Below are 25,036 nucleotides of genomic sequence, written 5' to 3'. Positions count from 1 at the left end.
CACGGATCTAATGGAAGATGGATGTTAGGTTGAGTCAGCATTTTTGTAATGGCGACAACCAACCATAGGCTTCAGGAACCAATGGGGTGATGTCAGTTAGACTAGTCACTGACACAGCCAGGAGCCAATCATGCACTGATCGGGTCCATGAAGTGACACATGCATCAGATACACCGACAGCATCAAAGCGCTGAAGCCTGCAGAGAACAGTCTGGTTCATAGGTGGGGTCGATCGATTGGCTTGTGGATAAAATCATGGATGAACCGACAGAAAGAAAAGACTTCACGGCAACAACAACCAACGGGAAGCAAAGAAAGCATTGGTTGAACGAAAGCCTTCAGACCTTCATGCTGTCAGGTGTTTTCAACAGGCCACAGAGTCGAGCATGTTGAGACAGAAGAAAGCCACACCACAGAAACTCTCTTGGTCATCACCTGAGGCTTCTCTCTCTCATTGGCCGCCTTCAGCGTTGCCCCGTCAGTCTACAAGGAAATCAAGAGGAGGTAGGAGCTCAGAGTGGGAGAATGAGAGTGTTATCGTATCAGTCCTGAGGGAGTCCCTCACCTGGACCTGCAGGTCACACACTCAGGTTTGGAGTGGATCAACACTCCAGCAGTTATTACAGCTCACTGCTGTTATTTGCATCAGCTCACTGACTCACTGGGGGAACCAGATGGTGAACATCTATTTACAGTAAAAAGCAGTGAAGTCCCGCTCGCCCCCCACCGTCCCTCAGTTAATTATATGGTAGCTTTATCTTGTGAGGAAAGAACACATGTTTTTCTTCTGCTGCCTCTAGTTAGAGCAGAGTTTAAAGGATGGAGATAAAGAAATCAAAAGGCTTGCTTCATTTGCATAAGGCTGTGCTTCATGAAGCGGGGGTCGGGTGTGAAATGGCTTTGGAGGGGGGGTGATGTTAAAGTTGAATAAATGTAATTATTTTGGTGACATAGTGAATGAAAGATATCTCACTCACACAAATCTTTCATTTACATTCCCTCAGTATCATCAGTGAGTGATAACATTCAATACAGTGGGGTTTTTTGTGTTGGAGGGGGCGTGATATTTTTTAACATGAAACTGTCCTCATTCAGCTCTCCTTCTCTGAGCTCTGTGGTTCACACACCTTTAAAAACCCTGCTGATATCATCACTCAGTCAGCATACTTCAATCTCCAAAACATTGCTCGCCTGCGTCCGTCTCTCTCCCCCAACAGTGCTGCCATTTTGGTTCACACCCTAGTAGACTAGACTACTAGACTACTGCAGCTCCCTTCTTTTTGGTTTACCAGACAAATCCATCCATAAACTTCAACTGGTTCAAAATCCTGCTGCCTGCATCCTCACCAGAACCCCCCATTCACCCAGCCACATCACACCTGTCCTGCAGCAACTCCACTGGCTTTGCATCAAAATACTGCATCATCTTTTAAGATCTGTTTCTCACTTTCAAGGCCATCAACAACCGAGCTCCTTAGGGCCTCATTGAGCCCCTCCATACCAAAGTACCCACCCTACCGTAGTCTCAGGTCCTCCTCTTCCACCCAACTCACCCTCCCACATGCTCGCTTGACCTCTAATCAGCCGCTTGACTCCCCCACCTCTGGAAACTCTCTCCCCCAGTACTTACAAAATTCCACCTCGCCCAACACTTCAAATCCCGCCTCAAAACTCACCTTTTCCACCAAGCCTACTCGCTTTGATCCATCTTTATGGGACTGGAATGACTTCACTTTTCATTTTTCTACAGAACAGTAACAATGACGTAATGTGTAGCTGTTTCACAAATGTGAACATGGAGGAAGTCAGCAATTTCACCTTTGTTACAAAGTTTTTGTGCAGTGCAAGCTTTGCTTGTATGGAGGTGTCACCCCATTTCTTTATAAGGTCCAAGACCCTCGCTGTCCCTCCATTGACTTGCTCCATCGTTGCTCTCCTCCATTTTGCCAAGGCTACCATCACGCCAGAAAGAAGAATGTGCATCAAATCCGCCTTGGCCGTTCACACTGAGGTTACATTGAAAAAATCTGATCTATATCTGATTCAGGACACATGTGGAAGTGGTCCAGATTTTAGTGTTCACACTGCCTCTAAAAATCTGACCTGGTCACTTGACCCCAAAAAATTGGATTTGGGCCACTTGGGCCTGCAGTGTGAACATAGCCTTAAACAGCCTTAAAGTTTCTCTCACCTGCTTCGCTCGTTGATCATATTGCATGGACAGGATCCAATATGAAAATTCTGCAGCCTGCCAGATTAGCATGCTAACCGAAACTAATGTTTTAGCCACATTGTTTTGATGCTAATGGAAGCTAATGGTTTCACCTCACCTTATGGTCTAAGGTGTCAATAAGCAGAAGCTAAATGTGCCGGGCTCTTCTTCGCAGATTGATTTGACGTGTGATCAGCCCTCTTAAATATCATCAGTGGCATCAGTACTTTTCCAAAATCATTGAGACCGCTGATAGCTCCAGAAATGCGCCTCATTTGATCAGGACAGAGAAGCCCAGGAAAGATTGACAAACTGCCCCAGGAACACACAGAGAGCTCATGTCAGTGATTATCACAATCTGTATTAGCGTTCATACTGAGTCAAACATTTAAGAAATACAAACAGGGTCAGATATTGTTTTTAAACACTCCTCGAATAAAAGATACCTCAGTGGAAAAGTGGTGTTAACCAAAGCACAGGGTTTATATACAAATATTCATATAAGAAATGTATAACAACGATTTCTGGCAGAAAAAGCATTTTTCTAACATTAAAGACGACACCAAGTTCAACGACTGCAGAAGTATTCACATCTGAAGTTAAGTTTAGACTCTCACGTGTGTGAAGGTCTCTCGTTTTGTTCGTTTACACTGACATGAAACACAAACAGAAGTATAAATATATCTCAGTCAGGACAGATTCATGAGATTTATTCAACATGGTGCAAAAGAAAGTGTCAGAGTCTCTGCTGATTGCACCCCAGCATGGCATCTTCATATGAACGGGTGAATGATGGCTTCAACAGACTCTGGTGGTGGTGGTGATGATGAAGGGATGAAAACAAGTGGTAGGAGGTCTGGATGGAGGAAGCTGAGTGCTGGGTGATAAACGATTCCGTAAAGACGGGTTCTGATTAAACTCGTGACGATAAGACGACAAGCTTCCAGGAGCTTGAGGTCAAAGTATAACCTTGATTCCATCAGTAGGTTATTCATTGCGTTATAAATCAAAGAAGGACATCCTGTGGTAGAACCACAGGGGAAAATCAGGGTGATAGAGGCGGGGGAGGGAACTCCTGTTCGGCGTTCAGGCTAAACATGTCAAATGAGAAAAACAACAAATCATGTTCTGAGAAGAACCATGACGTGTGTGGGCAGGATGTCACCGACATTGCTTTTTCTATTCAGAATTAATACCCGTTGTTAAGGGCTTTGGACCAATCAGAATCAAGTATTTAAAACAGCTGGGTCATAGGAATGAGTATATCTGGATGTTGTATTCGTAGGTTTAATTCCCTGAGGACTTTAACAGATGTTTGTCCAGTCACAATGTAAATTAAAAGAAAACGTACTGCATTTAAAGAAAAGGAAGGGCCAAATATATTAACACATGCCCCGCCTCTGACAAGGCAAACAGCCAATCAGATTTCAAAGGTCTGTTCCACCCGTCTGAACACGCTCCTGTTTTTTTTTGTATACTTTAAAGTCTCTTCAGCGTCACCCATTGGATCTTTAAAACTTCAGTCCAGAGCGTCTGATCTCCGGATGTTGAGCTACGTTGTGAACAGATCAGACTGAAGTGAAGACCATAGGTGAAGTGAAACTGGAGATGGTTCAAGTTTGAAGGCTACAGTTTGAGTGATTCATGGAGCCTGCATCGAGATCAGGCCGGTCTGTCGTTAAAGTCCATGATCGTCTGATTGATTGAAAGAATAGATAAAGAGAGAAGGGTGGAAAATGTAAATGACATGAGGAGCAGAAAGATACTTTTCCTGATTAAAATTCTGCTACAGTTCAAATGATTTACACACAGAAACATCAAATCCTGCGTCTCTGTGTTCAGGCAGGATCATCTTCCACAGTGTGACACAGTCCGAGTGGGGAAGCATCGTGGAAGAAATGCAAATCAGTAAAAAAAAAGCTACATGGAGCTCTGGGTGTGAAGCTGTGTGGACCAACCTGACAGCAGCTAGCCTGATGTTTACATGTCAGTGTTTTTTTCTTCTTAGAGTGGAAGGGGAGGCGACCACACTGCAGCTAAAAATACGACTTCCATTCAGAGAAAGAGCTGCAAATGATGTGATCACAAATGTTTTTGTGTTTACTCGCTCAATTCACGCGACTGCCCACGATGCACAGTGTTCCCTTCAAGCACCACTCAAATCTGTCGTCATCAAACAAGATAGCTAGAATCAAGTGACAGACGAAGGGTTTTCACAGCTTAGCAGATAATCCTCCTCACACTCTTTCCTCACAGTGAGCTCCTGTTATTCATGTTGTGTTCCATATGTCTGGGGTTCTCAAAGTGTGGGTCGGGACCCCCCGGGGGTCGCGGAGACATGAATGGGGGGTAAATATCAACAGAAATAGTAGCTAAACTGAAATAAAACCTTTAAATTAGAAAATGTAATGAGTTTTTCTGCCTCTCTTTTTACCAGATGACTCCTTAGTTTAGGGTTAGTGAACAGTTAATTATCAAAGCATCAGTAGCAGTAGGTTAATTCATAACAGCACAGTAAACACAGCCACATGCTCATATAAGTAGGGTCATTTTCTGCAGACCAGCTAAATGAAGCCACATTAAATCACTTTGAGGGACAGTGGGGGCAGTGAGTCTTTGACACTTATATTTTGGGGGTCGCGGGCTGAAAAGTTTGGGAACCCCTGTCACATGTTACAGATCAATGAACCTCCATAATACGTCCCCGGAGGATCTGCAAGGTGATGGTCATCGCAGCACAAAGGAGTTCAGATTTTTTCAACTCGCACAAACAATTTGCGTCATTCGTGCTGCACGACAAGAACTTGCGTCTACTCGTGTCTTTGCATTGACTTTTATGTAATTCACTTGAGGCAATGATTTTATTTGCGTTTGGTGTGAACACCCCATAACAATGCAGATTCAAAAACACGTGCATAAGTGCAAAATAAATGCAACGATGGGAAAGTGCTACAAGGGCAGAAAGGATCTCAAAGCCGATGCAAATGCATCAACAGTTAATGATGCAAAGTCAAAAACACACACGCGACACACCTGGACATCACACCTGAGGACGCCTGCAGGAACAGTATCGTGATCATGGATTCTTCTTCTTCAGTGTGTTTGTTCCTGATGCAGCAGCTACCTGTGCAGCGTGCCTCTGTAACTTCTTTGTCATGATTTTGACTTTGCATCATTTCTGAAGTTGCTGTAAATTCTCTGAATGGAAACAGTCTGCAGTGCGAGCGCCTCTTCCAGCCCTCCATGAAACAGACTGAGGAGAAATCAGATAACAAACGGGTGGTTTGGTCCATTTTCAGCGTTCACATGATGACACCCAGCAGTGCTGTATTTTCCACTCAGCGCTCAATCGCCGCCTTTCTCCTCCCTAATGCCTCGTCAATATCAAAGCTCATTAATGAGGAAGCTGTTAAGAGAGCCAAAAAATCACTGAGTGGTACTCAATGTGCAGAAATTATTAAGATTCATAAGTGCCTGGCGTCCCGCAAAAATCAAAATCAACCAATAACCGTAAACCGTCACTGTTTTATCTCACAGTTCTGCAAAAGGAGGCACAAATTTATGAGAAAAGGATCCTCAGGTAATCACTGTTATTACCGACAATTATCAATCAATCCTCAAGATAGAGAGGGTTTATCTTTCAATTTACCTCCATCGAAGTCGCTCATGATCCCCACAGACAATACAGCAATTTGCAGGAGGGTGGGGCGGTGGGTGGTCCTGTCTTATTGCTACATGCTGAGATGCTTTGTTGCTACGTAGCTCAAAAACCTGAACAATAACAAATCCTCTTTTGTCAAACTCTGGTTCAGCCAAGCAGTCGAGTTATTGGACGAATAGACAGACAGTCTTGAGAGATGGAAACTTTTCAACAACACAGACCCTTGACAAGCAAAAGCAACCCTCCTGCTTCATGTTGGATGTCTCTGCAGGAGTCCTCTGATTCTGGTCAAACTTTACATTTTCTCTAACTGGTTTTATTTCAGCAATGCAGCTGTAATGACTGTAAGTTATTCTTGATGCAAATGCAGCAGGTCAAAGAACGTCCCACTAGTAGCACTTGTTTTCTCACTATGCTGCTTCATCCTTATCAAATTGTTCACATGGATTCTAAAGGAAGTGGTCAGATTAAGCAGTTGATCAGAATAAACTATTTTGACGTGCGCAGAGAAGTTTCCACGATCTCATGTTATCAACAAGCACACCCACTCGCTGCATCATAATGTGTTACAATGCAAGCACAGTGAGCCACGGGAGCTAAGATGTCTGTGTTGTGGCCGTTTCTTGTATAATAATGGATGTAGTCTCCGTAGATGTCACCCATCTGTTTCTGAAGCCGATCTTTGGCGGAGCCATATGTGAAATGCTGAACTCAACCAAACTTCTGTCGAGGTACAGAGGCAGGCCTTTAGCCTCCTCGCTAACAGCTATAGGGTCAATCAAGTCAGCCACGCCTTATTTGGGCAAAACTTGTAACTTTTATATCTTCAAGAATAGGGATGCACCGATCCAATCCTGGTATCGGATATCTGCTAGATCGGACTCAAAAATCTAGATCGGATATCGGTGACAAGGGGGCCGATATATAGAGCCGATCCATAGGCAGATCTATTATCTCAGTGCGTCTCCTACATCATCAGCGCCGGCCGGTCTGTGCATTTTTGCCCAGTGGAGCATGATGGAGATAACTACAGAGGCTCTGCAGTTTAGGTGCATGTCACGCTTCTTTTGCTAACAACTCCGCCGGGAACTTGCAACATGTGCAGCGCTAATGTTTCGACTGATGGCAGTCGCGCTGAAAAACATAATGGGAGCCTAAAGGAGGAAGTTTACGTCAGCTGTAGCCTACTGCAAAGAAGGAAGAAACATTCCATTAATGGATTCAAAGTGTGGAAAAACGGACAGTTTATTGGCTTTAATTGTTCCGAATCCTTGAAATTAAGGGATTCCAGCCTCTGGTTTAGCATTTGGAACCCAGGTACAGTTCACCATTAATTCAGAAAAGCCTGAAGTTGCCAAAACATGATTCTATCCTCACATTAAGGAATAATATTGTTAAATAAATACCAGGATCAGATCGGCTAGTATCGGTATCGGCAGATACCAAAGCCCAGGTATCGATATCGGTATCGGGACCTAAAAAGTAGGATTGGTGCATCCCTATTCAAGAATAACGAGTAATAAATAATGAGCCGTTCAGATCTAAACTGTTTATTGAACCAGGCTGTAAACATGTTTATTTCTGCTGTAAAGATCGTCTCTTTGAATGGGTGTGTATGTGGTTTCCGGTGTTTCTGCAGCCAGCCTCTAGTGGACGCTCCATGAACTGCAGTTTTAGCACTTCTGCATTGGCTTCAAATTTTAAGACCGGAGGTTGCCGCTTGTATCAGACACATGATGAAAACATTCTCTGTTGTAAACTTTTGACTCTCAGTGGCGCCCTCTAGTGGATGCACTGTTTAACGTCCTTCCTAATGTAAGACGTGGGGAGGTATGTGAGTATATCATTGAAGCTTTTCAACATTAATAACTAAAACAAACTTGAACACCTGAAGCAGCTGTCGACGGACAACGTGACAGAAGCAGAAGAGCTCTCACCAGAGACGGACCTTTTTTCGTGGACATATTTTGATCTGCTGCGTTGGCTTCCAGCAGTCGAACCTATGAGACATTCACCCGACAAAGCATGCACAACATGGAGTCAAGATGAGAAAAGACTGGACGTCTCCTCATGATAAAAACACTTCTTGTTTTTCCACAAATCTGTGAGCTACACTGACGTTTGTTTGAACTAAAAGAATCCTGCTCTCGGGTATTACGAGCTCTGAACTTAAATCTGACCGTCCAAAGCTGTACAGAGTAAGAAAAGAGAGAAGGATTGTCCATACATGTAAACACCCGAATGAGTCCTGAACGTTTGGAGCCAGTCTGAATGGTTTACTGGGCAGGATCCTGGTCTTTGAGGACTGGTTCTCTGTTCAGGTAGGTGGCCCAGTAGACCAGGTTGAAGCTCCCGAACAGCACGGGGAACATGATGCGCGATATGCGGTCGATCTTACTGACGCTGTTGAAGGTTTTCTTGTTCTGCTCGGGCTTCGTCTCGGACGCGTTCTTGTTGGTGTCGTTCATGGCGCACTTGGAGATGGTCGGCAGCGTGGAGTCTTTGGTGATGTTGGGGGCGTAGTTGGCGACAGCTACGGCGTACGCGTTGTTCTTCTTCATGATGGCTGCTTCCTTTTTCTGCAGGGAGAAGGATTCAGTGTTAAAGCAATGGCTGTTTAATGCATGTTACATTTTTTACTCTCCTCTTTGCTCCATGCACGTGTTGCTCTCGTAACTTTTCTCTACGTTATCGCCGTACGTAGATGTAAATAGAGTTTTATATCACAGAGGTTTTCAGAAATGCCTTCCAAGTTGTTTCCAAGTTTAAAACTCAATTTTGTCATCGTCATGTGGACGGCAAAAAAAAAACATTTTGGCAAACACAAGATGCTACCGGTTTGTTTACCTCTGCTCTCAGGCTTGGACCAGCACATAGTTATGCTGCTATAAGCTTAGACTGGGATTCTATCTCTCTCCTCTGTCTGCCTGTCTCTTCCTTTAACTCTTCCTGTCCCATTAAAGTTCCTAACCATAGACCTTTCTGGAGTCCCTGAGCTCCCTTGTCTCGTAGGTTCCTCTCGATCTCTGCTGCTGTGGACGTGCCAGACTCCAGCTGCTATAACTACTACTATCCGTCTCACCACTATCATCTCTCTCTCTCTTCATCTCCCTCTATCCCTCTCTCCAACACGGTCTCAGCAGATGTGTGTCTAACATGAGTCTGGTCCTGCTGGAGGTTTCTGCCTGTTAAAGGAAGTTTGTCCTTGCCACTGTCACTTGCTAAATGCTGCAAAGTGCTCTGCTCATGGTGGATTAAGATGAGATCAGACTGAGTCCTGTCTGTAAGATGGGACTGGATCATATCCGGTCTTGATGTTGGGTCTTTGTTAATAATAGAACATAGAGTACGGTCTAGACCTGCTCTGTTTGGTAAGAGTCTGAGGATAGCGTTTGTTGTGACAGCTCTACCTTGTCATTGACAACACTCTTCCCATCCCAGGCCCAGCCTCTCTTGGTGAAGTAGTTCACGGTCGCAAACTCGATGAGAGCGGAGAAGACGAAGGCGTAGCACACGGCGATGAACCAGTCCATGGCTGTGGCGTAGGCCACTTTAGGAAGTGAGTTCCGGGCGCTGATACTCAGGGTGGTCATGGTGAGGACTGTGGTTACACCTGAGAGGACAGGACAGAGGAGACAGAGGAATAATGATGATGATAATAATAATCTAAACTCTGACATGGAAATATTTAAAAGTAAGGAGTCTCTCTGCGTCAGGATCAGCGTTGGGCCAGAGTGTCTGCTCAACCCGACAGGATGCAAAACGTCAAATATTAAGTTTAAGCTCCAGAAACAAGCTGCTACACGACTCAACACTTTCATAGAATGTCAGCCCGTCTATGACAGGACAGATAACCAATCATAGTGTAGGATTAAGGGGGCAGGGCTTATAGACACACCCCCAACCAGAGGCTTCAATTGTTTTATCCATTGGAGGAGAAAAATCAGAGAGACACAAAGAGTGTGAGTACTGTTAGAGCAGAGCTGTCTACACACACACACACACACACACACACACACACACACACACACACACACACACCCTTACATACATATTTGTGCTGCAGGTCATATTTAATAGCTTTCTATCACACAGTGAACACATCAATACCCACAGTAAGAGGATAATGTGCTTTCCTTTTGATGTTGCTTTCCCCCTCTTGTACATAGGCACACACACGCAAACACACACACACACACACACACACTCACATACTTCTTGCCTTTAAAATGTTAATTATATTTAAAGCTTAACTTATGAGTTAAGTTATTAAATACATCAGTTACATAGTCACAACATTGCTTCTGTGGCGTTTACAGTGCCAGAAAGTCACACATCTACAAGCATGACAACTGATCTACAAAATAAAAGAAGTATTTTCAAAATAAAAGTAAACAATATTTTGCTGAAAGGCCACACAATTGTTTTATTTTTTACTCTTCAGTTTTTATTATCAAACCAAAAATGTTATTGCTATTTTTAGAGCTTTTATTAATCTTAGACTTTCATTCTTACTTTTTTTATTGTCTTAACAATTTATGTTTTATCTTTTATTTACTTATGTCTTATCTATTTCCCTTTGTTATTTATTTATATACACTTTCTTGCAATTGGTGAGAATTAGTCTCCTTATTTATTTTTTTTATCATTCTATATTTCACTTTAAATTTTCTGCAATCGCTTTGGAGCACGTTGAATTGTATTTAATTTGCATGAAAGGTGCTCCATAAATAAAGCTTGATTGATTGAACCTGGAGAGCTGCAATAACAGCCGCCTCTATACACTCAGCTAACATATAACTCTTTATCAACTCAGCAGTTTTAACTCTTAAAATGAAGAAAAGATTTATTATTGATTCAAAGAACTTTGAAACGATGAATTTAACGACTCACCAAACACAGTCCTCGCTGGGACGGACTCTCTGTTGAGCCAGAAGGAGACCTGTGAGAGGATGACCGTCATGATGCAGGGCAGATACGTCTGGATGACGAAGTATCCGATCTTCCTCTTCAGATGGAAGTGAGCCATCATGACCGTGTATTCACCTGAGGACCAGAGGGGAAAGGTCAAAGTTCAGGGCAGGGGAGGACAATCTAGACGTCTTACATCAAACAGAAGAGTGTTTTAGTGTTCATTGTGACTGAAGCGATCCAGCGAATGAAAAAATAATCTCTAATGATTTATTGACTCTTCTAACTGTTCCTGGTAGAACATTCAGCTCTGAGTGTTTCATTCTGCAGAGGTTGAGTTGTGTTCCCCTGTCGCCCGACGTCACTTTGATCACTCAGCTTTCACTTTGTTTTTCTGGTCCTGGTCCACTAGTGTGCCATCTTGTGTTCAGACAAAGAGAGCGGGGCATGCAATGTCGCCCCACACTGTATTACAACATGGACAACATGACAGCTCTCCCAAGGTGAAGCCAAGACTTGTGGATCTCCCCCTGCTGACTAAACATGGGTGGAGTTTCGTCAATCGTGGTTTCTGTCATTAGTTTAGAATAGAAACCTACCAGGTCTGGTGTTGTGACGGATCAGAGACAGACTGGAGACGGATCTGGTGGAGTTTAGCTTCAAGACCACTTTCTGTGATCAATAAGTGAGGGATCTCCCCTCGCTCTGAGTCCTCTGTGTGTTACGAATAGAGAGACTTGACATGGTCTCACGATTGCCCTCAAAGACTTGAATCTTGACTTGGGTTTGCAAAAAGGGACTAGTGCCAATCTCTTGTACGTTGATGAAACTCATTGAACATGTTCACAGTATTTAGCACTCCGACTAAATCAGGTTGGGGTTTCTGCAGCTCGGTCAGAAATATCACAGACTAACTTTATGTTGAGCAATAACTGACGGTCAATAAAGAGTCTTATAATTGTTGTAATCTCTTTTCTGTTTGTCTGTTTTGTAATAGATGCCCACCTGTGCTGGATTTGATGGTCTCCTTCCCCACGGTCTGACCCACCAAGTCGTACTGGTTCAGTCTGGATCCATCAGGTGCCACTTCCACAGACTGAGAGGCGTTACGAGTCCAGATGTAAGTCACCTCTGTCTTAGTGTAGGCATCTGATGGTGCAAAGAGAGCGTGGGGGACACTGATAAACACACAGCACACTGTCTCACACCACAGCAGCTTATTACGGTTTGAATTACAGAGATCAAATGAACACCTCCTCTGCGTCTCCTGACATCGACTCCCACACAGACAATCAGACTCATGGTGACGTTTGTCCGCCTCGTGTTTCCCCTGAGTTCACCGACATGTTGCTCTGTCTGTGTTCACTCTTAAAAGATACTGCTAACTTTATTTATTTTCACAACGCTGCAGAGTCGTGTCCCAGCGAGAGAATCTTTCAGATTAAATTTTTTTTTATCATAAAATATTCATCAAATAAGACAGAAAAAATAAAGACATCTTCAATGATTTACCACAAATAACTTAACACACAAATAAATAACTGTTACTGTTAATTAAATCATTATGATATCAACCAGTGAGTGTTTGAACACTTAAACATCATAATATCCTGATTTCAGAAACCAGGATTAGTCCTTATACGATCAAAACCAGGATAAGGCTCATAACCAGGATTCTGAAGTCCATGTGAACCCTGAATAAAATGGGACTCTGTTAACCATTTTGTCAGAAAACACAGTTTGAGTCTTAATGGACTTAAAGAAAATGGGAAATGTCATATAGATAATTAACAGTTAAATGTAGGTCATGGTTTATGTTTTATTTTGAAATGCTGAGGTTTATGTTTTATTTTGAAATGCATGGGGAGTGTTGCAGGGACTCTGCTCACACTTACAGCTGCCAAACTTTAGAGGACAGGAGTGAGAGTCCATGGGGAAGTCTTCCAGGTGCATGGGGCACTCGGCCTGAACTGTTAACCTGAAATAAACACACACACACACACACACACACACACACACACACACACACACACACACACACACACAAATACACAGTCTGTTAGTTGAATCATGGACATAATTCTTCGTACAGTGGCCCCAGTCTAGTGTCTCTTGGACAAGTGAGAAACAAGGACATTTTATTTTGAAAAGTCGATCCTCTTTTATTGTTTCTCAGTTACACAAAGTGAAAAAAAAACCATACACATTTGATTACCTATGGATTTGTTTTGATTGTATCATTGTACTGTATCGTATCGTGTTGAATCATTTCTTAATCTAACCTGATGCATGTCTTATAACGGATCATATTGTATCATATCTTGATGTATCGTAACAAATAATATTGTATAGTATCGTATCGTAACATATCGTATTGCACCGGATTTTAGCGCAACGGATCATAATGTTTTGTATTGTATCATATTGTATCCGATTGTAACGTATCGGGTCATAATTCATCGTATCAGATCCTATTGAATCATATCTTAATGTACATTCATGGAACGTAAAGTAAAGTAACGTGAAGTAAAGTAACGTAACGTAATGTAACTAATGTAAAGTAACGTAACGTAAAGTAATGTAACTAACGTAAAGTAACATAACGTAAAGTAATGTAACTAACGTATCGTGAAGTAATGTAACTAACGTATCGTAAAGTAATGTAACTAACGTATCGTAAAGTAATGTATCTAACGTATCGTAAAGTAATGTAACTAACGTATCGTAACAAATCGGATGGCATCGGATTAACGTATCGGGTCATAATTTATCGTATCAGATCCTATTGAATCATTTCTTAATGTACATTCATGTAACGTAAAGTAAAGTAACGTAAAGTAAAGTAACGTAACGTAAAGTAATGCAACTAATGTAAAGTAAAGTAACGTAACTAACGTAAAGTAACATAACGTAAAGTAATGTAACTAACGTATCGTGAAGTAATGTAACTAACGTATCGTAAAGTAATGTAACTAACGTATCGTAAAGTAATGTAACTAACCTATCGTAAAGTAATGTAACTAACCTATCGTAAAGTAATGTAACTAACGTATCGTAACAAATCGGATGGCATCGGATTAACGTATCGGGTCATAATTTATCGTATCAGATCCTATTGAATCATTTCTTAATGTACATTCATGTAACATAATGTAATGTAAAGTAATGTGACGTAAAGTAACGTAACGTAACATATTGTATCGTAACAAATCATATTGCATCGGATTGTAACGTATCATTCATAATGTATCGTATTGTGTCATATCTTAATGTAACGTAATGCAATATATTGCGTCCTATAGTATCGTATCATATTGTATCATATGGTACTATAGGTTTTGTGTCACATGGTATGGCATTGTTTTGTATGACATCATATGACATCGTATTGTATCAGGCTGTACTGTATCATATTATATCGTATTGTGTCCTATTATATGAGATGATATCATATTATATCGTATTGAATCCTATCGTATTATGTCACATCTTATTGAATCCTATCATGTCTTATCCTATAAAACTACATTTTAATGATGTATTAGATTTTAAAGTATAAACCCTTAAAGTGTCTACCTCATGGTGTAGAGCAGGGTTCCATCCTCCATGATCCGCAGCAGCTTGTTGGGCATCGTCATGTTATGAGCCACAGATTTCTTGCCGTTATGAAAGAAGGTGTCCGGGGTCCAGATCTTACTGGCCATCAGGTTGTTGAGCGGCAGAGTCTTCATCGGTCCGTTAAACTTCAATCGCTCGTCCTTCCAACTCTGACGGAAGAAAACATCCACAGTGTACTCCTGAGAGAGAGAGGGAGGGAGAGAGAGAGAGAGAGAGGCGGGGTTACAAAGATCTTGACCCCCTGAGGCCGGTGTGTGGATGTACAGTCTTACAGTTCATGATCATGAGGGATCATGTTCAGCTTTGTTCTATTTAAGGATGTCAACAGGTGATGTGCTTTGACTCTGACACCTGCAGCTTTCATCAAACCCTTAGACCTGATTCTGAAGGTGTTCCTTTATTTTAAAGGAAGAGCTTTATAATAAAAACAGGATATCAGAGGTCCTGCATCGTCCACAGGGGGCGCTAAAGTTGCCACAGATTGGATGGACCGGTCCTTTGCAGCACAGTGCTTCTCCAGCAGTCTAACCTCTCTCTCTCATGAGTGGACATCTCGTCTGTTGATACTTCTGAGAGGCCGTGAAATCAGACGTTCAGATGTGTGTGTGGGACACCGTGTTTCCTAATCAGGCGTGTCCTGTTGTCCTCTTGGCTCGAGCATCACACGCGCTTTATTGGGTGAATGCGGGGCCGGCCTGGCTCTGCACCTGGCCGGGTTCAGACCCGACTGTCAGTCTCAGATCCAGCTGCTCCCTGAGGCGAAATGTCAGCCGCGGTTTACATCACCAAGGTCGTCAGTCCATCCAACCGAGTGGAAACATCTTTCTCTCACTCTGCCTCTATCATTACTTCACAGCAAACCCAAAAACCACATTTCCACATGAGACCACGTGAGTACAGTCGGACAGTCTACAGGGTGCTTGATTTCATTTTGCAGGTAAGAGTTAATAATAAATCTGGGCCCTTCAGTCAGCACTCACACTCACATACCATCAGCTAAGGATGTCCCCACAGGAAGAGCATCATGAGATCTAATAACTGAGTGTATGCATTTAAAGGCGTTTTTTGCGTTTCGACCGGTGGACCCAGGGTCTAAATTTAGTTCAGGGGTAGATAATCTCCCCCCTAAAAAGCCCGGGTCCCGGGACTTTCAGGGGGCGGGGACTGCAATGCTGAAGTTGTCTGATTGGTAGATTAACTGCAGTGTTTTTATTCCGCCCGCCGTCCACAATAACATCACACACATCTGTGATTCACTTGATTTCTCTTTCTTTCATTAGTTTTTATTTGTTCTATCTTTTTTGTATGTGTGTGTACTTTTCAAAAGAAGAAGCTGTGATTCTCTTGATTTAGCAGCTTGTAACAGTAGTCTTCTCTCAGCCCATGCGTCTCTCCCGGTGTTACGGTTTTAAAAGTGACCCTGTAAACTGGAGACCTTCAGCTGAAGGTTTACACAGCTGTTGAAACACAGAGGGAGTTCCTGGGAATGCAAGTTGAGTTTTTATTAAGACTTCAAAATATCCTCATCAGATATTTAATGATCGTCTAAAGACGTTTATGAAGGATGCATCCGGCTGAAAGTCGGCAGTTAACAGGGTCGCTGTTTAAACCAAAACACCGGCTGATCTCTGCCACAGCTTTTTGAGATTTTAAAGCCGTGTTGAAACGTCTTTGCTGCTCGCGCTTATCTCCTCTCACGTCTTGATTCAGTGAATCCATCTGTGATGAAATATAGCACCATCTAAAACAGCGCTAGCTGAGTCTCTTCATGCTAACAGGCTAACTGTTGTGTTCATAGTGATACATGCCTGTACGTCTGCTTCTGTGGTGTCATCTGTGATGAATGGCATTCGTCTTTGTTTAACTGCCCTCTACTGGTCTGGTGGTGTAGTGCATTTACTTTTTTTTCTTCTCCGTCACTGGCCTGATTTGCACAATCTACCCGGGACTTCACCCCGTGGTCAAAACGCAGACAACAATGGGGGCACAGGAACCTTTTAGTTCAGGGTAAAGTGGTTCTGGGGGCCCTGGAACTCTGCATCTATCACTGTACACAAACAGAAACCCGTAACCTGCAGGTGGATGCTACACCAGTATGAGACAGCAATGCCACAACAGAACAGAAGTACAGACCGCAAATCTGTCAGCTCAAATAGAGCGCCACATTGAGAGGACATGTTGGTCAGGTGATTGAGAGAATGACGCATGTCAGTGGAATCAGTGCGTCTCCAGCTGCCGGCTGAACCTGCTCACAGGCATCGCTCCGTTTGATAAGCTGTATCAGAGAAAGGTCTGTTTTTACCTCAGAGACAGAAACATCATCTTTTTCTTTGTTGAAATAAAACTGAGAAACCATCATGAAACAAAAGAGACATTTAAAATAAGACTTTCCTTTAAGACATTCCAGGACAAGACTTACAGAGCGTTATCTGCTCCAGCTGATGGAAACTGAAGGATTTAGAATTTCTAATGTGCTGCTGAGACAGGAGTTCAACGTACCGAATAAGCAGGTGTATCAGCTTTATTCTGTTCTTTCATGGTGTTTGCCAGAGCAACACAGACGGGACATAATAACCCAGCAATGAGAAACCTTCACAAACATGGAGGCAGAGGGAGCAGCAGGGGGCCGTTCAATCTATCAGGCAAAGGGAAGAGGTGTGTGTGTGTTTGTGTGACTGTGTGTGCATGTGTGTGTTCTTGCGTGGGAGATGGATGTGTGTGCGTGCACGTATCAGAGCCGAGCTATCAAAGGCAGAGAAAAAAGACACTGTGGTGGAGTGAAATTATCTGCTGCAAGTTTGATGGAGACATGGCATGAATTAATCATGAGAGCGTCTCTCTCTCTTTTCTTCCTTTTGAAGGTGCTGTCTCCATCACGACCACTTCCATCCCTCTGCCCCTCGCCTCTGTGCCACTTAAATATTTGAGAGAAGAGGGAGGATGGGGTGAGGAGCGGGTGGGTGGTGGCTCGGATTGTGATGGAAAAACTGAGGAAAGCTTTTAAGGGAAGCAAGAGAAGAGTGTTTGTGTGCCTGTGTGTGACACATTTCCTGAGTTAGAGCATTGGAGGTCTGTGAGGGTTTCCCCAGATAACACGCTGCATGTTGGATTTAACCGTTAGCGTTTAAAGACGCTTTAAAAATCTGTCTCTAACTGAGGCTCAGGCTTGGTTACAGCACATTTGGATTAGTAGCCTTGACATGCTTATTATATTCATCTTAGCATGTATATCTCCTTCATTCCCAGCGCTTCTGTACATAGCTAACTCTAAGTATTCAGTGCTTCTGTATATACTTTATCATTATTTAATTTTATTCTATTTTATTTGATCTTTAATTTATTTTATTCTATTTTATTTGATCTTCATTTTAATTTATTCTGTTTTTATTTGGTCTTTATTTAATTTCATTGTTTTTATTTTATCTTTATTGTATTTTATTATATTATATGTTTATTTGATATTTATTTAATTTTATTCTATTTTTATTTGATCTTTATTTAATTATTTCTATTTTCATTTGATTTTTATTTAATTTTTTTATTGTATTGTATTTGTATTTATATCTTATTTTACTTCATTTTATTTTATTTGATCTTTATTTTATTTTATTTTATTTGATCTTTATTTTATTTTATTTGATCTTTATTTTATTTGATTTGATTTGATCTTTATTTTATTTTATTTATATCTTATTTTATTCCTTCTTCTATTAATATCTAACTTTCTTACATACTGTTAATAAGAGCTCTGTAATACCCAAATTTCCCTCCCCGGGATAAATAAAGTGTTTCTGATTCTGATATTTAGATATATTTAGGGGCATCTGAAAATCCAAAGATTTAAAAGATTATCATTAAACATTGTAAACACAATAATGAGTGAATAAACTATTGATTAGAGAAGCACACTTCAGCAGAACTCTCTCTGCTGGTTTCAGACGCAGAGACCTGTTTTCAGGATCTAAAACTCACAGTACAAAGTGAACTAACACATCCTTCAGCACAAGTCCAGGGGAGCAGGTCATGGGTCCAAAATATCTGACATCAGACTTCCACCGAATCCATGTCTTAAATAAACGTTGGTTGCGTGAAGAGTAGAGACACATCAGGTTTGGAAGCTGTGATCGACTTGAATATGTAGGAGGGTAAAATGTGGCATCCAATTAAACCCTCATTAGAATCACTATAATGAGGTTCAGGATGGACAGCCGCTGTATGACCATGAATATGTTTAATATGTATCCCATGGAACGGCAGCATATCAGAGTGGCACAGCGCTGGATGATGGGATCTCATTTTTAATAACACAGTCTGACCCCTGCCTTGTCATCGCTCTCCTGGTTGGAGTGGCTCGGTTTCCATTAGCAACAGGACAAGCAGAGCTGACAGGTCTCTGTCTGGGAGATTTTATCTGCTGGATGTGAGTAATTACATCTGAGCACACCTGGCGAGACCCAGAGGTTTGAAACAGCACCACGGTTTGGTTCTAACTGTCACCCTGCAGAGGAAGATTACAGAAGAGTGCTTCCGTTAAAAACCTGCGATGGTTTGATTCTCGTGCACGTGTGTTTTTACTGTTTGTTGTTACATTGAATTTTGTGCAAACAGGGACTGTTTGAATGTGCTTATGAGAGTGGTTTCCAATCTGATGAGGGCAAACACGATTCTGCAGCCAAGACAGTTTCAGAGGAGGGAAGATCAAAAATGCAAATTCAACAATGCATGCAAGAGTAAAAAGCAAAGGGGTAAGGTTTGCAGATTAACAAAGGAAAGATTTTTAAGAAACCAAAACAGATCTGGTGACAGGAAACACGCTTCAAATACACACAGATGCTGCAAAGTAGGAAACACACAAACCAGAGAGAAGCTGCAGAAGCATTTCTGTAATCACAGAGAAACCGTCACATCAGCCCCGTCCGAACAGATATCCAGGTGAGCTGTAGGTTTGAACATCAACAGCCAACCTGATAGTCTCAGAGCACTGAGTGCACAAAAAGATGGACGACATGACTGCTCCAAAAGTGAAGCCAAATCATTTATCCCTCCCCCTAGTAACTGGCTGCTGTATCGGCCATAAAGCTCCTCCTGAACTTTCCATAACCGTGAGTGTCTGCTTCAAACCCACACAGGAATCTGTGACGCTGTTGACCCACCTGAGGACTGGACCCACATGAGGACTGGACCCAGCTGAGGCAGCCATGTCGACTTATCGGTGAGTTAAGAGTTTGGTTTAGTCTGCAGCAGAGGCCAGACATAAACGCCATGCCTCCATCAGATGATCTTTACTTTTTCAGACTCAGGATACAGATGTGCATCACAGACATTATTTTGGCTTCACTCTAATCTGATGGGAGGAGGTGGAGATGTCCATCTTTCTTTGCAGTAGATGCCCCATACAAAACAAGACATCTCCTTTCATTTAACTGCTGCTCTGATATCAAATCAGCAGATTGAAACTCTCCTACTCTCTGAACTTGTGACTGACTGGTTATCTTTGAAATACACCTCCCCTAAAATATCTCCACATTTCATCCGTGCTGGTACAAGTTTTCCTGTCTTCACGAACACGCTCTGTCCCCCTGACACATTTACTCTTTTGCAGATCTTAATATTTTTATGAGTCAGTTCCTCAGAGCCTCCAACATTTTTCAGGCTGTCAAGCGGTTTCTTGTTCACACCTGCAGCAGAAACCCTTTAAGCCTTTTCAAAATAAGTGATACGCGTTTGAAACTGCACATTTATTTTGACAGCTTGAAGTGTGCAGCGGAGGCTTTCAGGGACCTGAAGGCACTTTCACTTCAAATTTGTGTGTGTGTGTTTGTGTGTTTGTGTGTGTGTGTTGTCTCTGCTCCTGAGAGGATAATGCACTTTAGGGTAGGTGTGAGACTTACCATATCTGTGTCAGACACTGGACCGAAACTGGTCACATAGATGTCGGTCTTTACTTCTGTTACTCGATCTGTCGGAGACAAAGAAAGACATTTATAGTAGAGATTCTGTGTACTGAACAAAACACAACATTTATCAGTCATAAAAGAGACAAAAGACTTTAAAAAGGTGACTAAACAAGGTGCTGTAGCCAGGGGCGAGAGATTTTGACGGGTGGCATGAAGTATGTGTGAACATTTACCCTCTCTGCATCTCTACACATATCTACTTTATCACAGGGATGTCCTGAATATAACTCTTTACCTTTACTATGAAACACAACAAAGTGGTAATACTTCAATCTCCTCTGCTTCATCCTTGAAGGACTTGAAGGCAGGCCAGTTCAACACGTGGACTCTTCTACTACAGAGCCATGCTGTTGTAATATGTGCAGAATGTGGTTTTGCTGAAATCTGTAAGGTCTTCCTGAAGACGTCATTGTCTGGATGGCAGCCTGTAGATATTGTTCAGCATTAATGGAGCCTTCACAGATGTGGAAGCTACCCATGCCGTGGACTCTTATGATCCCCATACCATCAGGGACGCTGGCTTTGAGCTGTAAGCTGATAACAAGCCGGGTGGTCCCTCTCCTCTTTAGAGCGGAGGACACAGCGTCCATGATTTCCAAAAAGAATGTCAGATTTTGATTCATCAGACCACAGGACAGTTTTCCACTTCCCCTCAGTCCATCTTAAACGGGCTCAGGTCCAGAGACGTCTCCGTGGTTCTGGATCATGTTTATACATGGTTTCCTCTTAGCATGGTTCAGTTTTAACCTGCATTAGTGGATGAAACCTTTAACACAGTGTTAGGATATTGTCTTAGGATCATGTGCCTCTCTAAAGAAAGTAAAGAAACCTGACTGACATCTCCTAAAGTTTCTGGACAAAGTTTGCAGAAAGGGAAGGACCTGTATTAATTAGTCTGTTTCTCCATGGATCAAACATCATGTCAGTGTTTCTAATTAAAGCCGTGATAATATGAACGCAGAGCGAGCTGCAACATTTCATCTTGCGTTGAAGCGACCGTTGAGCCGTCGAACATACATTTTCCTGAGTGATTTCTGCGTCTGCAGGCGCACACAGCCTGATCGCTGCAGCAATCTGTCACTCTCTCACCCCCTGAGGTGCTGAAGGTGGAACTGACATCATTTACTCCACATTTCCCACAAAAAAAAAAGATGAGCTCTGCAGGGATAAGACTTTTTTTTTGTTATGTTGCATCATTACAGCTGTAGTCTGAAAACAACCAATAACACTGAGCAACACCACACTCCAAGGTTTCTGCACAACGCGGGCGGAGTGACAGTTTTGTCTTCACTCTTCTTCGTGGTTTTGTTTCTATAGAAGAAAGAGTGTAAAATAGCATTTAGAGCCCTGATGCATACAGCAGTGTCAGACTCATAATCATACAGTACTCTCTTATTTCCTGTCTCTCTTCAGCTGTGTGATCAATAAATGCAAAAAAGGCCCAATAACATAACCTTTAATCAACAAAACCATCTTTTAATCAACATTTCGTGTCAACTCGTTCATTTCTTTGGTCAGTAGCTGCGTAATGAGTGGATAGGTAGATTCAGGGTGAGCAGGTCCCTGACACTGCTCACCCTGTCAGGGCTCCAATCCACTGCAACATCCCGCTCACTACAGATTTACTATAATTAATGTAATTTGATTCCCGTTCAAACACGGCCCTCATTAAAAGAAGTGTAATAATGTAAAATATGAGGAGTTATCAGTCTGAAAAGCCTTATTCCCTAAATTGAAGATTTTAAATTTAAAACAATGTAGATTATTTATTTTTCACATTTTTCTGTTTAATTTGAACTATTTATACCACGTGTAAAATTTACGTATATCTTTATTTTTTTTATTATTTTTTTATTTTTTATTTTATTATTCTATTGTATTCTATTTAATTTAATTTAATTATATATATTTTTTTCCATTTTTTTCTAAATGTATTTATTTTTACTCTGTTTTCGACCCTTATTCTTGTACCTCTACTTGCTACTATGTCCGTGTTGCTGCAACAAACGAATCCTCCAGATTTAAACTCATCTTAAATATGTTTATGAAAACCTTATGTTACCTGCACACCCCACATTCTTAAAAAGCATCATTTTCATCAGTAAAGATGTCCCTGCAGATTTGATTCAGTCTTAAATAAAGCAGAGCAGGTGACCGAGGTTGTTTTGTTCGGGGTGATTTATCTAAACTCAGAGTAGATTTCATCAAACACCGCTGCAGCACCAAAACACTGTGATTAACACATTTCAGATGCAGCAGATGTAAGCAGAGGAGACTCAAATAAAATATTGATTTTAGCTTCCCCGTGAGGTCGGTTTAATGTTTGCCTCGACTCGGTTATTCATCATGAGTGATTAACAGTTATAAAGCTGATTTCTCTGCAGTCAGAGACACGCTGGAAGGACCTCCTGCTCTGCATCACGCATAAAATTAAAACCTCTCTGGTGACCTGTATTGTGCAGCCAACAAAGAGACGCGTGCAGGAGAGACCAGTGTCAAGAAATGATCCGCATTAGGCCCGACATAAACTGTGTGATGATAAAACGTCAGCTCACACGGTCCGAATGAATCATTCAGGACGCACGACCAGAGCTCACGAATAGGGATGCACCGATCCTACTTTTTAGGTCCTGATACCGATATCGATACCTGGGCTGTGGTACCTGCCGATACTGATACTAGCCAATCCGATCTTGGTATTGATTTAACAATCTCTATTCCTTAATGTGAGGATAGAATCATGTTTTGGCAACTTCAGGCTTTTCTGACTTGATGGTGAACTGTACCTGGGTTCTAAGTGCTAAACCAGAGGCTGGAATCCCTTAATTTCAAGGATCCCAAACAATTAAATCCAATAACTTGTCCGCTTTTTCACACTTTGAATCCATTAATAGAAGATTTCTTCCTTCTTTGCAGTAGGCTACAGCTGAGGTACACTTCCTCCTTTGGCTTCCATTATATTTTTCAGAGCGACTGCCATCCGTCCAAACATTAGCGCTGCACATGTTGCAAGTTTCCGGCGGAGTTGTTAGCAAAAGAAGCGTGACATGCACCTAAACTGCAGAGCCTCTGTAGTTATCCTCCATCATGCTCCACCGGGCAAAAATGCACAGACCGGCCGGCGCTGATGACGTAGGAGACGCACATGGCTGTTGTAAACCCAGAAAAGCATAGAACTGAGATGAATAGATCTGCCATATGGATCGGCACTATATATCAACCCTTTGTATCCGATATCCGATCTAGCCGATATCCGATACCAGGATCGTATCGGTGCATCCCTACTCACGAATGATGTGCTCACACTGGACGCTCTGTGTTGACAATCATTGATGAAGCTTCCTTTGAAAACAACAGAAGTCAAAGTTCTTTTGCAATCGAGCTGAAAGAGGGTTGGTCTCTCGTTATATTTGGAGTGATAGAAGAGCAAAGACACATAACCATCGGGCTTCCTCATTTCCCGTCCTCATCACGTGGTGTGTTCTTTGGGGTTTTAGACGCTGTTCGCCTTTTGCACATGCTGCATCAAGACAAACCGCCCTGACGTCGAGGAATCAGCTCGTAGCTCTTCTGTTGTGATAGCTCCGTATCACATTATCACATTTTAAGCCTGAAACTCGTCTGACCGGTCGTGAGCAGCTGATCCGGTGTGACGAGCCCTCGTGTTGTTGTTACAGCTCGGTCACTTTGATGAAAGCGCGCCACTCTTAAAGCTTCCAGAGACAGAAATGGTCTGTCAGTGTTTTCACCTTGTCGCTTCATTGACTCCTCTCAGTCTCTCAGTGTTTCACCACGGGGGGCCAGCGGTTCAAGGAGCAGATTGTGAGAATCCAACCCTGACTAAAGAAAGAGGCACATACTTCTGCAGTGAATCCATGGAGGTGATCAGACCAAACACCAACCATCGGCGCTGTTAGAGTCACTCAGAGAGCCTAGCTTGCGTGCAGTTTCTCATTAAAGGGGCGGAGCTGAGCGAATCCATTGTGGCTTGTACATTTACTTGTGACATAAAACTTAAACAACCCCACTTCAGAAACACTGAAATATCCCTTTAATGAACCTTCATGGTGCATTAACTGTTTAATCCCCTGAGAATGACCTGAGTGCTTCAGTGTTGACTATCCTTTGTGAAAGTGAGGTGTAAACTCGCGCCTTACCTCCGAGGCCCGGTCTCAGCCTGTTGTCGTACCCGTCCAGCAGACTGTCCAGGATCTTTGTGAAGCGGGCGATGTCTTTAGAGTTAGTCGTTGTATTGGACACGGCCTGTGACCTAAATAAAAACATGAACATGTTATTACAGATGCACGAAGAAGAAAAGACCCCCCCCTCTCCTCGTCTTTACTTGTGCTGCTCAGAGCTGTAGGTGGTGATACATGTTGGTAATCTCCACCTACAATATTAAATCTGTTGCTCCCAGGCTTCTTTACACTCATCCTTTAAAGGTGTATACCACACATCACTCCTGCATGTTGATTTATTATACATATCTCAAATATGATATTTGAACCCCGAGGCGCACGTCATACGTCACAGCTGATGTATGGTAATGCTGCAGAATCCTACAGCGACCCGCACACAGTGAAAACTGAGATTACAGTCAAACATATCCACATGATGTCTCCTTGTTTGTGTTGTTTTTCTGTTTTCACTCATAAAAGAAATGTTTGCATGATGGAT

At 42.3% G+C, this 25,036-nt stretch overlaps 2 protein-coding genes across 5 annotated transcripts in view; both read right to left on the bottom strand.

Moving 5' to 3' along the window:
- The window catches only part of LOC117806222 (NLR family CARD domain-containing protein 3-like), a 435,740-nt gene that overhangs the window by 289,458 nt on the left and 121,246 nt on the right, over window positions 1-25,036 (bottom strand). The gene's annotated exons all lie outside the window — the stretch shown is intronic.
- gabra2a (gamma-aminobutyric acid type A receptor subunit alpha2a) overlaps window positions 2,554-25,036 on the bottom strand; it is a 28,994-nt gene continuing 6,511 nt past the window's right edge. For both annotated transcript variants that reach the window (XM_034675059.1, XM_034675060.1), the window contains exons 3-10: window positions 24,517-24,629; window positions 20,294-20,361; window positions 14,361-14,581; window positions 12,680-12,762; window positions 11,790-11,933; window positions 10,767-10,919; window positions 9,284-9,486; window positions 2,554-8,452 (exon numbers count right to left, since the gene is read on the bottom strand). In XM_034675059.1, coding sequence (XP_034530950.1) covers window positions 8,150-8,452; window positions 9,284-9,486; window positions 10,767-10,919; window positions 11,790-11,933; window positions 12,680-12,762; window positions 14,361-14,581; window positions 20,294-20,361; window positions 24,517-24,629 — 1,288 coding nt within the window. In that variant the 3' untranslated portion in view covers window positions 2,554-8,149. The remainder of the gene's footprint in view (window positions 8,453-9,283; window positions 9,487-10,766; window positions 10,920-11,789; window positions 11,934-12,679; window positions 12,763-14,360; window positions 14,582-20,293; window positions 20,362-24,516; window positions 24,630-25,036) is intronic.

The sequence above is a fragment of the Notolabrus celidotus genome, chromosome 22 (assembly GCF_009762535.1).
Source record: "Notolabrus celidotus isolate fNotCel1 chromosome 22, fNotCel1.pri, whole genome shotgun sequence".
NCBI lineage: Eukaryota > Metazoa > Chordata > Actinopteri > Labriformes > Labridae > Notolabrus > Notolabrus celidotus.
This window is presented reverse-complemented; position numbering and strand designations above follow the sequence as displayed.